The sequence below is a fragment of the Thunnus maccoyii genome, chromosome 13 (genome assembly GCF_910596095.1).
Source record: "Thunnus maccoyii chromosome 13, fThuMac1.1, whole genome shotgun sequence".
Classification (NCBI taxonomy): Eukaryota; Metazoa; Chordata; class Actinopteri; order Scombriformes; family Scombridae; genus Thunnus; species Thunnus maccoyii.
This window is the reverse complement of record NC_056545.1, coordinates 9,921,001-9,937,650: the sequence shown is the minus strand read 5'-3', so window position 1 is coordinate 9,937,650 and position 16,650 is coordinate 9,921,001. Positions and strand designations below refer to the sequence as shown.

The 16,650-nt window shown below is 36.5% G+C and overlaps 2 protein-coding genes across 2 annotated transcripts in view; both read left to right on the top strand.

Moving 5' to 3' along the window:
* Positions 1–2,272, top strand: part of LOC121910512 (E3 ubiquitin-protein ligase TTC3-like) — a 38,248-nt gene extending 35,976 nt beyond the window's left edge. Inside the window, exon 44 of the mRNA XM_042431747.1 lies at positions 219–2,272. Within this exon, the coding sequence (XP_042287681.1) occupies positions 219–329 (111 nt within the window). The 3' untranslated portion in view covers positions 330–2,272. The remainder of the gene's footprint in view (positions 1–218) is intronic.
* Positions 2,273–4,123: 1,851 nt separating this feature from the next.
* LOC121910139 (E3 ubiquitin-protein ligase TTC3-like) lies at positions 4,124–16,604 on the top strand. Its single transcript, XM_042431187.1, has 17 exons — positions 4,124–4,240; positions 5,834–5,907; positions 5,997–6,045; positions 6,895–7,054; positions 7,163–7,244; positions 7,468–7,521; positions 8,252–8,384; positions 8,718–8,803; positions 9,326–9,420; positions 9,816–9,878; positions 10,275–10,329; positions 11,188–11,350; positions 12,220–12,304; positions 12,593–12,677; positions 13,105–13,251; positions 14,368–14,460; positions 15,542–16,604. The coding sequence occupies exons 2-17, from the start codon at positions 5,845–5,847 to the stop codon at positions 15,650–15,652; spliced, it is 1,524 nt and encodes a 507-aa protein (XP_042287121.1). The 5' UTR covers positions 4,124–4,240; positions 5,834–5,844; the 3' UTR covers positions 15,653–16,604.
* Positions 16,605–16,650: the final 46 nt, after the last annotated feature.

Here is a 16,650-nt window from a genome sequence, read left to right as displayed (position 1 = left end):
TGTAAACAGAAGCAAGCAGGAAGATTACTGCCTAAACTTGACTTTGTGAATCATCCTCAGAGTAAACAGTGAATGAATGAATACATTATCAATGTTTTTTTTTTACAACAATTAATTCCAGTTTCTATCAAAACAAGTTACAGTAAACGTATCAAGTCTTAGATTTCATGTGTGAACTGTGACAGCGGTTCGACAGCGTTTGATTTGTTTGTGTTCAGTGTATAAAGTCGTGGCTGAAGGAACAGAGCACCTGTCCCACCTGCCGAGATCACGCCTTGCTGCCTGATGATTTCCCGGTGCTGCCCGGCAGGAGACACCAAGCACCATAATGTCTTATCCATGTTCTCCTCCTCATCCCTCACTACCCATGTCTGATTTTATCTTGTATTATTTATTTTTCCATTTATTTCATTAAACTGTAAAAATGTGTTGACTTGAGGTTTTGTATCATCAGTTTAGGGAGGCTCCATTCCATTTCACACTTTAAGGAAATAGAAATGTCTTGTGTTGGATGCTCATCTGTCACATCTCAGATAAAAGATTAGAAATTTCTGAAGGCCAACCAGGGTTTCTGCCAGTGTATTGTAAACTTGGCGGCCCCCCGGACCTAAACATTAGGGATTTCTTTTCTTTTTGTTTTTAAATGTGTTTTTAAAATGTTTTTTAGCTGGACCGCAACAGCGGGGCAGTTACATTATTGGTCTGTCAAATGCTACGTGACTGAGTGATGAAGTTATACCATTAGTCAGCCAAATGCAGCCACTTCGTGTATCAGTTTCAAATTATAAGTCCTCTAGCGTTTCATTCATGCAGCTCGGTTGGAAACATACATGTAATAGTTGGAAAGCTCTTTTGTTCCAGCAATTCAGGCCTTTGTTACAGCATTCCAAGACTGTACATTGTCACATTCTTCGTTAGACTGCAATAGTTATTTATTTTTTTAAAATGTGTGTTGAATAAATTAGTTATTCATAACAACACATTACGTAGTCATATTTTCAGATCTCCAGTCAGCTTTTAGCATTGACTTGTAGGTATGGATGTAGGTAGGGCCCTGTTGAATCTGCACTGTTATCCGCAATTCAGGCTGTGATTCTGTTATATCAGAAACAAGAGGGCCCTACCTTAATGCTGCCGTCAAATGATGCTTGCCACCGGGCCTAACAACTTTTCTGGGGGAAACCCTGCCAACGCTGCACTTCTTTACTGCCATGAAGTGCGGTGATTTCTTGTTTACACGGCTACATACAGGCTACACAACACAATGCTCATTGAATAACAATAACTTTACATCAAAGTGCTATTTCTTCTGCTCAAAATCAGAACAATGGAGAACAGTGTTTATCAAGGGTTAATATTTCAATAATTTGTGTACATAAATTAGTAACTGATCAGAGATGTGTCTTAACTGCATTTCATTCATTGCACTAGTAGACAAATCAACTATTACAGTTTACTTCTGTAAATGTCCAAATGTTGCAAGCTAAAGGAATAGTTTAACATTTTGGGAAATACGCTTATTTGCTCCCTGCCAAGAAATAGTCAAGTACACAACCTCCTGCAAAACCACGATATGTTGTTTTTACACTTCATGGATTATAAAATGTCTTCATTACGAAACTTTAGAGAGGCTGATAAGTAATAGAAATATATATTATTTTTCAGACAGAGCCAGGCTAGCTGTTCCCCTTGTTTTACTCTTATGCTAAGCTACACATCTCCTGTAGCTTCATATTTATTAGATAAACGGAGATATAGATATAGATCTTCTCATCTAACTCTTGGCAAGAAAACAAATAAGCATTTTCCTCAAATGTTAAATTATTCCTTTAATTTTGAAAATGTCAGTCCTAGTAATTCAACAAAACAATCCTAACTCAAGGTCCACTTACAAACTTTTTCCTTGCACTTTCAACCATATCATACATTCATCAGCTGAGTGAGTTTACACAGTTGTCAGTAGTTGTTAGGATGCATCTCCATGACAACTAAGCAAACTCCATCTGCTGATAGACTGTGCAATGATGGAAAAAGCTAGTACAATAAGTGAACCTTGAACTGTCTTCATTTTTTTGGACATACTTTGAATAATAACATTCAGTGACACAGTTTATGGTTCTGGGTTCACCGATTGACAGACAACCTGAAACCTGGTACATTGTAAACTCTTTAATGTTTGTTACTGTATAACTTCACAGGTAAAATGCCAAAATGTACATTAAAACGTGATATTTATGACAATAAAAGAAAATAATAAACTATATTAAACAGTTTTGGTCATATTCATTATATCCATCTATTTATGAAGGAAAACCCTGCAGGGCTTTTTTAAATCACATAATCCATTTCCTATCAGAGACACTGTAGATTAGCATTATTCTTCTGGTTTCACAGGTAAACAGCACAGAGGTGTTTGTGGTTTGTAAATGTTTAGTTCTGTGTGTTGCAGAGAAGGTGAAAGTTAACAGGCCTCCAGTGAACTTATCTCAGTGCTGACGTGACCTCCAGGTTCAGACTCTGCACAGCTTCAGAGGGAAGTTCTCTGGATCAGATGATCATCATGAAGCATGATGACAAAGTTGACTTCAAACCCTAAAAGGACAGAAACAAACATATTGTCACATCATGAAAGAAGTAGAGCTCCACACTGGGCAGAAACAATATTCACACAGGGAGGCATGATGGAAGTTAAATGGATAGTTTGACATTTTCGGGAATAGGAATATAGCATAATATTTTCTAAATTGTTCCATACATTTGTAGAGTTATCACCACAAATGTAACTTTTCATTCCTTTACAAATACATTAATATAATAGATAATCAGTGAAATTGTCATTGTTTAATCTCTTTCCTGGCAATCAAAACAATAGTTACTAAACAGGCGGGATATTATCAGCAAATTATAGAAAATTCAATTTTTACAAGATACATTGGTTTGTTCGGCAGCCACACGTTGATTTGTTTGGCCACTTAGCTGAGCCTGACTGATACTGGATTTTTGAGGCTGATAATATATCGACAGATCTTTTTTTAAAACAAACATTTTCAATGAGGATAGCTATCAAAGATGGTTATTTGAAATATGTGACCAGGATACGTACTGAACTGAACATTTCTGAGTTGAAAGGTAAAGTTGTCAGTGCTTTCAGCTGGACAAATAAATGATCTCATACCTACAGAATCTTTGGCATTTCTGTTCCTTGTTACTTAATGGTTAAGTCTGGTGATTTATTGTATTTTTTTTTATTTATTTTTTTTTTACTAGAAAATACATATGTGTACAGAATGGAACAAGGAAGACAAATTACAGAAATACAACAGGAAACAGGATGGCAAAAGTAGGATGGGTTTATGACATATGTGAAGAAAAAGTTAAAGAGGTATAATAATAACAATAATAATAATGAATTTAATTTGTACTGCACTTTTGAATTGCAATGAAACTCAAAGTGTTAGTTGTATTTAAATGTCTTTTTATAATGTCTTTATTTCACATTTTGTCTTGATACCTTTTAAGTTAGATATAAAGCACTTTGAATTGCCTTGCTGTTGAAATGCTATAGTACTATACAAATACATGTACCTTGCCTTACAATGTTAAAAAAACATACAACACAAAGAAAATAACAAGAGTTATGATAAAAAAGCCTTCCTTCATAAAAAGGAAGCAGTGGTGCGACTTAAATTTATCAACATTAAATGCATGAGAGTGTACAGGTATTAATAACTGGGTGACACTTAAAAATCTAGGCCTACTATCTACACAGATGTCAAAGATTTGTTTTAGTTCTTGAAACAGGTTTATTTCTGTTGATTATTTTCTCGATTAATCAATTAGTTTGTCAGAATATGGTACAAAATGTTTATCACTGCTTTCCAAAGCCCATGATGAAACCTAAAATCAATCCCGACCAACAGTCCACAACCCAAAGACATTCAGTTTACTGTCATAGAGGACTAAAGAAACCAGAAATTATTCACATGTGAGAAATTGGAACCAGAATTTGGGTATTTTTTCTTTTTAAAAATGACTCAAATGATTAATAGATTATCAAAATAGTTGGCGATTCATTTTCTGTCATTCGAAACTGAAGAAAAGGATTTTCAGAATAAAACTTAAATTGACATGCACCAGTGCGTGCGTGGTACGTGCACGGTGCATCGGTTTCAATTTCTGCACATTAATATGAACAAGACGAGAAAGCACGGATAAGCGTTCACATCGTTGGAATAAAGAGGTGAGTGTTTTCTGGATATAACGTAATTAAATAGTTTGTTTTTAACACAGTAACATCGTCTAACTGGCTAAGTTGTATTCGTGAGGTCGTTTCCCCCCTCGCGTTAAACAAAGTAGGATAAAAGTGTCGCGTCGATAAACACCTATAAGCTAAAGCTCACCACATTGTGAGAAAATACAGCATAAATCACACAAGAGCTTCATGTAGTCAAGAGGTGGACTGCTAACTAACTACAAGCTGTTTACGACATCAAAACAATACTGCGAAGTTTAGTTAACACACTTTGTTGTTTAGGTGTTTTACAATCAACACGGCACTGGATGAAAATGCAGTAAAACAACAACAGGATGACAGAGAGATAAAAGGTTCAGGAAGTGATCGTTAGCTGTACCTTTGGTCCTGTTTCCTTTGAACAAAGCATAAGTAAGCGCTCTGTAATGAAGTCAAAATAGTCCAATATATTTCTTAAAGACCACACCCACGTGTGACTAGCCACAGATTGGCCACATATGTAATGACAAATACACGAAATCTGACAGGTATCAGGGATATAACAGTTTTGCAACTGTTAGTTGCAACCGTAGTTAGTAACTGTAGGTTTCATCATGCAATTATAACGGGCATTTTTCACCATTTTAACCAAAACCAAAAGGAAATGATGAGGCGAAATCTTACATGCACAGTAAAATTGAATATAAAAGAACAATGTTACATATAAAAATTACATTTTCACATTGTTTACTTGTTTTCCCTTTACCATACCACACTGTTAAGGCTGCAACTAATGATTGTTTTCATCATTTTTCCTAGTGAAAAATGGCCATAATAATTTCCCACAGTCCAAGATGTCATCCTCAAATATCTTGTTTTATCCGACCAACAGTCCAAAATCAAAAGTTATTTAGTTTATAGCAATAAAAACAGAAAATGCAAAAAAAAATCCTTTTAGAAGCTGGAAACAGAATATTTGGCATTTTTGCTTAAAAAAATGACCTAAATTAATCTATTATCAAAATAGTTGCCGATTAAATTTCTGTCGATCGATTAATCAACTAATTGTTGCAGCTCTACGCTCAGCTGCTCTAAAAAAACATATATGAGAGAGAGCTGCTGGAATTCGTGTGTGTAACTCACTGAGTCAGTTTTTAAAAAAACAGGCAAAAAAGGGCAAAATAAATAATAGATACACCCTATATAAACAGAAGTGAAGGCCAAGCTGTACCATAATGTAGCACCTCACCGCAATTCTCCTCTGCTGTGACAAATTGTGTAACTGTACATTTCTTCTGACTATATGTTTGACGGATTTTTGAATGTGTTTTTTCAAGCTTTCAGGCAGTTCGCTGGTTTCATTTTATTTCCAAGCAGAATGTAAATCATCTTGCAGAGACTAGAAACCTGTTTGTTTGGTAATCCATCATAGTGAGTATCATGTTTGCTGAAAAATCGCACGTGTTTCAAGTTCCTGCTAGTTGATTTTCATACAGTGAAATGAATGCAAATCACAGCTGCTTCCAAGGTAGAAAAAACAGTCAAATGTTGTTCACTACAGCATGTTTTGGAATGGAGTGATTTACGTAAATGTTCTTACAGACTCGGACAAAATGTCAGATTCAGACTCTGATTCTGACTACAGTTACCGTGAACAAATGAAACATGTGGGTCTTGTGAGTTATTAACCAGTCTTCAAAATAAGAGCATTTAGCCAACTTATTGTCTCTCTTTATGTCGCTAATAAACTGTTTCTTCTCCTCAGACTCTTAAAGGTGCTCACAAGGAAACAGTGATCACTATAAAACCATCAGGTACGGGACATTATACACACTATAATAGTTATTATGGTATCTGCTAAAGTATGTGTATGCAAGGATGAAGAACAAATATTTTGACTGATTAACCAACATTTCATCTTTTGAAGTGAAACTCTCGATGTGAAAAGGGGTGAATAGTAATCAGTAGACACAAACTAGAGTTTTTGCATTCACCCGTGGAGATTTTTGTGGAGATATGCCGTCAAATATTTTCATGAACCATGAGAAAACAGGTTCTGTTCTGTATGCAGTGTGCAGACAGTAATCCCTTTGCTTCAAGTTTTGACATTAACTTGAATGGGGTAAAATGATTCAATCATTGTAACTTTTATTGTAACTACATTGTCTGATGTCAGAATGTTTTTCTGTTCTGTCGTGATGTGTCCTGACACGTCCACCACTGACAACTGTCTTATACAGTGGGGTCCAAAGGGAAAGTGGTCTCAGACTTTTGGACCCTACTGTATGTTCTAATGTCTTTAGTTGTGTTATGTTATATTGCAGCAGTAAAAAAAATAAAAATAAATTATAAATGAAAAGAAAAGGCCATTTAAAAAGCAACTCTGAAACTACAGAATATTTTTGCTGTATATAATACATTTAAAGTCCTTGCTTCGTCCAGATTTTGCATGATTGCTCTGTTTTCTTGTATTTTAATGCTCCAAGAATAAATATTGTTGCTGTTTTTTAAAAAATAAAAAATAAAGCTAATGTGCTATGGAGCATCTCTTCCTGCCTTTTTCTCAACATCTGAAATCATTTTCAAAACTGAGATTGTGAATCCTCTGTTCTGCTTTCAGTTGGGTGAAACTACATGCATTTTCTGTATATTTTGTTTTTTAGAGGAAGATTATGATCGATGGACCAGTATCCCTGTTGATGTGAAAAATGAAGGTGCACAGCTGTTGAAACTTTGTGCTTTCTGGCTTCCCATTCTGCTGCGGCACAATGACATCAGCACTACAACTTGCTGGGCTGCAGAAATAGGTCTAATTGACTCAGAGTAAGTACAAATATAATTGCGATCCAGATATTTTGAAACCACCAATTAATAACATTTTGATTCTTCAAAGTTTAGACTTTTAACAAGTTTGTAATTGTCTCCTTCTAGAAACAGGGAAAATCTAACTATGAAGCACATACACAGGATAGAAACATTGGAAGCGATCCTCAGAGCTTTGGAGAAAGGAAGTGTAAGTTGACTCTGTTGTAGTTTAGTCCAAAGGCCTTTTTACACGCAACCTAGAAGACGGCAGCATGAATGACTAATGCTTCCCCCCTAATGGCTGCAATCTGTAGTCGAGCCTGACGGATACATCAGCTTTTATGTTTATTTGTTACACAGGCTGTAATGGGTCTACAGTGCATCAGCTTTGATCTAATAGTTCTTGTTTTGTGACTTGTTCTCTGTTCCAGTTGAGAAAGGATCAAACTAAGCATGTTATCTTGATAAGCAACAAGTTTAACTTGGTAAGTCTGAAAAAAGAGATCTTGTGCATTGAATATGTAGATGTTATCAATTAATAAGAGTGACGGTTCTCCAATCAATGACAGAGACATGGCCGCCTTTTTCTAGTTTTTGGTTTAATCTGGAGAACAACAGCTAACAGAACACAACGACCAAGAAATAGAAACCTCAAACAATCAAATATTAAAAGTTCTGCAGTACTAACACCTCCAATAGGAGGTCTTCATTCCGCTCTTTGGTATTTTTGAGGCGGTTGTGCTGCTCTTGTGCTGATTGCTTGATATTGAAATAAATTTCATAAAAATGGTGCTTGCTAAAATAAAAGAAGTCCTTTTACATATAATACAGTCCAAAGCAAGAAAAAAAGCCTGAAAAGTAGCATAAATTTGATTTAATACCTCTTTGACGCACACAAAACACAGAAAAGTAATATTAATAAGCTTCGTGGTTGTTGTGTTTATTGAAGGGTTATTACATTGGATTGCTTTAGATTGCGTTTTTCTTTTAAATAAAGTGTATACTATTCATATGCACAGTGTGATGTCAAGTGTGTCTTAGCTGGCTTTTTTGTGAATATTGGTAGATAAACCATAAATGCTATTGCTGACAAAAAAAAAAAAATTGAGAAAGGGCTTACAAAGTTGACATCATTGCCTGTGTAATGATCGGTTGAGATAGTTGGTTGGTTTCCCTCTTTGACAACTTAATCTGATTGTGACTTTGTATCATTAGCATTGCACAGAGGCTCTGAACGATGCTTTATGTTGGTTGGAGCGAACAGGAGACATTTCTATCCGCAGCCGCATCCGGGAGTTCGGCCATCAAAACACCTGCTTCACAGCCCTACGCCTCATCTTCACAGAGTGTAAGATACAGTCACACTGCTACTCAGTAATGCATCTCAGGCCTCTCTGACATTTACAGAAGCTATTTTATAGTCACAAAACATATATAATAATTCAAGTGAAGGGAAGATAACTTAAAAGGCTTGAGCAGTTAGAGGATTCAGTGTCAATGTCATTTTATAAATTCTGTTTACTTCATTTCAACTACATTTCATCTATTTTAAAGCAGAGAAATGTGCATTGTGCAAACACGCCTGTAGAACTTGTATGTAGATTGTAGGAATATGCTTTCATTCAATTAGTGTTTATTTTCAATGTGAATTAACACAAACTCTTCTTTTACTTTCAACCAGTTGCTCATTATATTCAGGAAATGGGTAGAGATATGATGAGGACCATGATGACACTGAGAGCTCAAACAAATGACGGTCACATAGTGGTAAGACTCACTGGCATGCTTTATGGAAGGTCTGGGCAACTGGAGACGGACATCACTACAAATTTGCTTAAACTTTTCCGTAACTTGGGCTTTTTTTGCTTTTACTTCTTTGCTTCACTGACGTGAATTATCAAAACATTGAAATAAAAAGACTGCCAGTACAAAAAAGAAGCTCATCATATTTGTATCACAGATTTATAATATAGTAAATCTATAATATAGTAAAGTAGTAGTGTCACCTTTATCCATGATTTTTCCTTCAACAGTGTCAAATCCAAAATGCTCCCTCATGTTACTACTTATATGGTTTTTGGTCATGATTATCTCTTCAGGCTCGTTAGTTGCAGCCTGTTACACTTGTAAATGTTGAATTCAAACAGATCATCAAAGATTAAATATTCAATTTATCCCGTGTCCAAATGTTAGCTCAAATTTGAACAAAAGTGTCCGCCTTTATTCTGAAATGTTTGTCTTGTTCCTGTGGATAAAAACAAACTTTGGTTTGTCTTCTACCTCATCTAGAGAAGTGAAGAAATGAAGAAGAAAGGAAATGAGAGCTTTCAGAAAAGTCAGTATGAAGAAGCTGTGAAGTTTTATTCCAAAGCCATCGAACATTAGTAAGTTGTAATATTTTAATATTTTCTTTGAGTGTCTTTTTTTTTGTCAGGCCTTAAACTTGAATCTGTGTTGGAGTTTAAAATGTTATATGGAGTTGTTTTACAAGTTTGAGTCATCAGTTTATAAGGTACACCTGTACATGAACATTAATCTTTTGTGAAGTTTATATATTTTAGTTTTTGCTGACAGTTGTTTATTTAATTTAGAAACACCTCTTGTTATGATACAAATCCACCACTGACTACAGCCGTAAAAGTGACTGAAGCAACTGAACTGGCTAAATTAACACCTTGTCGACACAGTGGGGTTCTTGCAGGTTTATTGTTTCCTACTGGTTTATCTAATAATTAATTGTTAAATGTGTACTAACTGAATGTATTTCTTCTCCATCCAGCCCTGACAACCACATATTGTATGGAAACAGAGCCCTATGCTATATCAGAAGTAAGAAATATCTGTAAGTACAACGTCAGACTTCTCATTCTCTTTATTTGTAAATAATTGAAACAGCCAGTATAAGTACAAAGCTTTTTTGAGCTGAGACAGGTGCTGAGATGTGATAAGAGTTAAACAACAGATTAATCTAACATTCTGACTGATTTCTTCACAACCAAAATTTAAGTAAATAAAGACCAACTTAATTATGGATGTTTCATTCAGAAATCGTTGTCCCTGCTCATTCTGCTGTAGTTTAGTGTTAGTGATAAATAGGAGCCCAGTGTCAGTATGAGTCACACAGTAGAGCAAGAGTGAACTTTTACTTATTGCAGGAAATGTAACTTTTTAAAAAAAAAAATGTAATGGTTCATCTTAAGAAATGTTTTAATCCAAACATGAATTTTTGATTTTACAGGAAAGCGGTTGGTGATGGAAAACGTGCTACTCTGATAAAGCCAGCCTGGGCAAAGGTACTCATCTCTTTTCTGATCCCAACACAGTAATCTAGGAACAAAGAAAGTGAAATGTACTGAAAAAGTGAACCTGATGCAACATTTGTTACACAGAAATTAAGGATGTCATGAGCTGATCAGCAGCGTCGGTATTGACGCTGATCGAGGCATTTTTGTGGCCCCATAGAGGCGAGTTACAGTCCATGACACTGTTGAGATGTGTATAATTATTTAATTTACAATATTTTTTAAATCTTTATCAAAAGCACACTCTTGTTTCCCTGGCCAACAGACAACGTGTTCAATGTGACATAATTCATGTCATCATATTTAAATAAGATCACACTGATCTCATGTGGATGTTGATGCCCTCAATTTAAAGCTGAAAACTCCCTAAAATATCAGTTTTATTACAGTAGAAAACAATAGTGAAGCTCACAAGTCAAACATACTCAGATGTGTGTCATTTTAATTTAATGATCCAATTTATTTTTTAATACTGTTTTTATATTTTTATGATTTCTTATTAATTCTAATATGAGCTAGAATTGATTTAAATGATACTATTATGTTAATGACTAATCCTTTGATCCCAGTTATTTTGTATACATCTTTTTATTTTTGTACTTAATTCTGTGATATATTTTCTCAAAACATTGTACTACTACACAGATACAAGTGAAATCATTCATGGTCCATAGATGAAGAATCATAATGACTTTGGTGATCCCTTAACTTTTCCTCTAGCGCCATTATCGGGTCAGAGTTGGAACTTTTCCAATATGTTGACTCAAAAATGTACTTCCTGCCAGTAACTGATGAGACAAACAATAGTTATGGTTAGGAAGTGAAGACATGCGAATGTTTTGTTTGCAGGGTCACTACCGATACTGTGAAGCTTTGTTCTCCTTGGGACATTACAAAATGGCGATCGAAGCCAACAATTCAGCCCAGAATCTGTGTAAAGATGATCAAGAGGGAATCAAAGACCTGGAACAGCAACACCAGAAATTTATCACTGAAATGCCAGAGTCCTACGGTACAGTCACTACACTCACGTCCTGTTCACTGCACCACCTTAATTCATATTTATATTTATCATTCATTTGATAGTCACAAGATAGTTAATACATCTGAAACGGCAAAAGTGCCAGAAAGTCAGGATTTTCCAGCAAAATTTAAAAAATGCAACTGTTAGTGCTTAACATTGACTTGTATATAAATATGGACGTCATGTCAGCTCCCTAACAGTGAAGCCAAAACATCTTGATCGCCCCCTGGTGGCTGGCTGCAATATAGGTCATAAATTCCTCTTCCTCCATGTTAGTGGATGGGACATGAGCCAAACTAAAAAAATCAAATAACACGTCAAATACATTTTTCCCAAAGATGGTTTCCGGCATTTCAGGTAGTTCTTATCATGCTGATGTTTGTCCAAGTGCTCATTTTTCTTATAAGTTTATTTTTAATGAGTTATTTGACGATATAGAAAGCGGGTGTGACATCATGATTGACAGCTGTGACAGCCGCTCTCACACCCCTACACTGTTTTTTAAATTACATTAATTATTTATTTCGATCAGTTTAAATGTTTGACAACTGAATTATTTTTTAGACAATAATAAGACAATAAAACCTGCTTCATCGAATTCCTTTTTATTATTGTGTATAGTGTCTTTAGGTGGGTTTTTTATTATTTTATATCCGTTTAGAGATAAAATGCAGGTTCGGGTGTCCATCCCGGTGTTTTGAATCAACTTGGAACATCCTTAACTCTGACTATTAAGAAGTACTCAGAATTGTAGTAATTGATTTAGCCAACACAAGCTGATAGCAGATCTCAGTGGATTTTATTCTCATGACATTATTATCATCATAAAAACTTAATGGCAAATATTCTCTCTGCAGTGAAAAAAGAAAGGACCCCACAGGCAGTGGGCAGCGCTAAAGGCAGCACTTTAGGCAGCATTAAAGACTCTAAACCATCAAAGAGGTCAGTGGAAGTTCTGTTTCCAGTATCAGTGTTCATGAATCATGTCACACGTTTTTAAATTATTTAAAGTTGATTCCACTAGGACTGCAATTTTCTTCCCCTACTTACTGTTATCGTTTTAAAAAAATGCATGAAACCTGCGCAGATGTTGATAAAAGGAATGCTGGAGCTATTGACTAACTATTTATTAACTATAATTTGAATAAAATTATAAACAGATGCAAACATCAACAACAGATGTAGATACAACTGGGATTGTATAGCTGATTGAAAGTTCTGTACTTCCAGTGAGTCTTTTCCAAAGAATGGAAAAGGAGACTCAAACCCTGCAAAGAAGAAATCAAAGAGCAGAAATGGTCCGTCTGAAAATGAGGTAAGGCTGCACTCACGTGTCACTGCATTTTACATATGTAGTCAAGAATATATTTAAATTATTTTTGTGGGGAGCTCTGCTTCTGTCATTTGATGAACATGATTCATCTAGCTGAATTATTTTTTTTTAAGGAAACCAAAGATTTGCCGGTTACAGCCTCTCTAGTTTGAATATTTAATGCTGGTCTTTGTCAAACCTGATAACAGACTGAGTTTTGGACTGTTGGTTGGACAAAATAAGATGTTTAACAAAATAGCTTAAGACTTAATTGACCTTTAAAGCTTTTCCAGTAAGATGGATTAACGTAGCCACAACTTGGCAATATATTTATTATGTTATTAGCATATTTTGTAGCTTTTAAGTCATAACAGTATCACTGAATGAAATGGCTGATGTGCTGTGATGTGTGTTCTCCTTTTAAAATCAGAACGTGGCTGATACTAAATCAGATTTGTGTAGAGAGTTGAAACCTATGGTGCAGGACGCCCATACCGACCTGACCGACCTCAACAGCCGGAACGCTGAGCAGGCCTTCAGCCGGGCACTGGCCTTAGTGGATACCAGTATATCCAAGGTAATCATACCAGTGCCAAAACTTCAGTACTTTCTACTGTTCCACAACTGTGAGCAGATTGAGGGAATTATCTAATGTGTGTAGATGTTTTGTTTATGTATTGGATTGTTGTAGTCATTATGTAGATGTGTTTTCCAATGATAAAACCAGGCAACTTAATGCACAAAATACATGACAGGACTTTTAAAAATTTGAATTCAGCTGCACAAATTCCCTTTGGCTGCAGCTTGTGGTGCTGTTTGTTGACTGTTGTCCACGAGGTACCACCCGGACAACATTGTCACTTTTGTAATTTATTTCCTGCTGGAGACGTTTTCCCTCTCTTTCTCTACTGATGTTTCCTGTCAGTCACCACTATCAACTATCAAATGAGGGCAAAAAATGCCTTCATTTGATAGTCACAAGATAGTTAATACATCTGAAACGGCAAAAGTGCCAGAAAGTCAGGATTTTCCAGCAAATATAAAAAAATACAACTGTTAGTGCTTAACATCGACTTGTATGTCATGTCAGCTCCCTAAAAGTGAAGCCAAAACATCTCGATCGCCCCCTGGTGGCTGGCTGCAATATAGGTCATAAATTCCTCTTCCTCCATGTTAGTGGATGGGACATGAGCCAAACTAAAAAAATCAAATAACACGTCAAATAAATTTTTCTCAAAGATGGTTTCCGGCATTTCAGGTAGTTCTTATCATGCTGATGTTTGTCCAAGTGCTCATTTTTCTTATAAGTTTGTTTTTAATGAGTTATTTGACGATATATAGAAAGGGAGTGTGACATTATGATTGACAGCTGTGACAGCCGCTCTCAAACCTCCGTCAGGCGGCAGGACAGCTGAAGGAACGTGTCCCGCGGGCCGTCATCCCGTAGTGTTTTTTTGAACAGGTCTGCTGCTGCGGCCTTTGCTGCATCTCAAAACTAGAGAATCTTTGAACCCTAACCTGCAATCCACCAATTGTTGAATATATATTTGAATATGTATTCTTGACTATATAGTTATTGTTGAATATGTATTTATAATACATACAGTATATACTCAGTGTGTATTGTGGTGATCTCTGCAGCAGAGGTACTTGGACCTGACTGTGTGTGTGTGTATGTGTGTGTTCATTGCAGCTGAACATGGAGGATCCTTGCATCATTTGTCACAAAGACATGAGTCCAGATGATATCTGCATGCTGGAGTGCGGACACAGCTTCCACAAGGAGGTGAGGGTGAAGGCTACTAGTGTTTGTGGTGAACCACCGGGGGAGGATTTTATTAGTCCTCCTTCCTGTTGTTCTCAAAGTTGGAATAATGTGAAATGGGTTTAACAGACCATTTCAAAACTGCATGATGCAGTTTAAGATCACCTGTTAGATTTCGTGTACATGGTTCATTACCTTAGAATGAGCCCTTTATATCTACAGAGGGAGTGGGTCCTCTTCCACGGAGCCCGCCATATTGCACAACCATGTTTCTACAGTAGCCCAGAACAGACAAACCAACACTGGCTCTAGAGAGGGCCTTTCATGTTTTTTGTGAGTTTTGCGGTCATCATAGGTTCTCCTACATGCTTGGAAGGGGAGGGTGAGGGGACGGATATTCAGTTGGTTGCCATCTGCAACCTCACTGCTAGATGCCACTAAATCCTACACACTGGTCCTTTAAGCATGGAAAATAGACTTGAAGCCTAAAAATAAGCTTTTGTTGCGCGGGATGTGTAGACAGCTGGATTGATTAAAGTAACAGCGTGTCTGTTCGGTCAGACTGAAACACGCGTCTGAAATGCTCAGTGTAGAAACAGTGTAACATACAAAAGAATTTCTTTCCTTGTAAAATATTGCCTCAGTCATGATTTTAATATTTTACATAATGCTTTGTTTGCTAGCCTAGCAGTCTTTTTCTCCAGTTAACATCACCAGCTGTTAATCAGCAAAATAGCCTAAAATCTGCAGCAGGAACCTGCTTTCTGATGTGTGTACACAGTACAAACAAAATGAGGATCCACTTGTAAAAACATGGGTCTGTAGAGCTACTATTGGTCAAAAACTCCACAGGGTACAGAGTCATTCAGCTGGAGTCCATACAAGCTTGTGTAAACAGAAGCAAGCAGGAAGATTACTGCCTAAACTTGACTTTGTGAATCATCCTCAGAGTAAACAGTGAATGAATGAATACATTATCAATGTTTTTCAATCAATTAATTCCAGTTTCTATCAAAACAAGTTACAGTAAACGTATCAAGTCTTAGATTTCATGTGTCGACTGTGACAGCGGTTCAACAGCGTTTGATCTGTTTGTGTTCAGTGTATAAAGTCGTGGCTGAAGGAGCAGAGCACCTGTCCCACCTGCCGAGATCACGCCTTGCTGCCTGATGATTTCCCGGTGCTGCCCGGCGGGAGACACCAAGCACCATAATGTCTTAACCATGTTCTCCTCCTCATCCCTCACTACCCATGTCTGATTTTATCTTTTATCATTTATTTTTCCATTTATTTCATTAAACTGTAAAAATGTGTTGACTTGAGGTTTTGTATCATCAGTTTAGGGAGGCTCCATTCCATTTCACACTGCAAGGAAATAGAAATGTCTTGTGTTGGATGCTCATCTGTCACATCTCAGATTAAAGGTTAGAAATTTCTGAAGGCCAACCAGGGTTTCTGCCAGTGTATTGTAAACTTGGCGGCCCCCCGGACCTAAACATCAGGGATTTCTTTTCTTTTTGTTTATAAATGTATTTTCAAAATGTTTTTTAGCTGGACTGCAACAGCGGGGCGGTTACATTATTGGTCTGTCAAATGCTGCGTGACTGAGTGATGAAGTTATACCATTAGTCGGCCAAATGCCGCCACTTCGTGTATCAGTTTCAAATTATAAGTCCTCTAGCGTTTCATTCATGCAGCTTGGTTGGAAACATACATGTAATAGTTGGAAAGCTCTTTTGTTCCAGCAATTCAGGCCTTTGTTACAGCATTCCAAGACTGTACATTGTCACATTCTTCGTTAGACTGCAATAGTTATTTATTTTTTTAAAATGTGTGTTGAATAAATTACTTATTCATAACAACACATTACGTAGTCATATTTTCAGGTCTCCAGTCAGCTTTTAGCATTGACTTGTAGGTATGGATGTAGGTAGGGCCCTGTTGAATCTGCACTGTTATCCACAATTCAGTCTGTGATTCTGTTATATCAGAAACTAGAGGGCCCTACCTTAATGTTGCCGTCAAATGATGCTTGCCACCGGGCCTAACAACTTTTCTGGGGGAAACCCTGCCAACGCTGCACTTCTTTACTGCCATGAAGTGCGGTGATTTCTTGTTTACACGGCTACATACAGGCTACACAACACAACGCTCATTGAATAACAATAACTTTACATCAAAGTGCTATTTCTTCTTAAAATGTCTTCATTA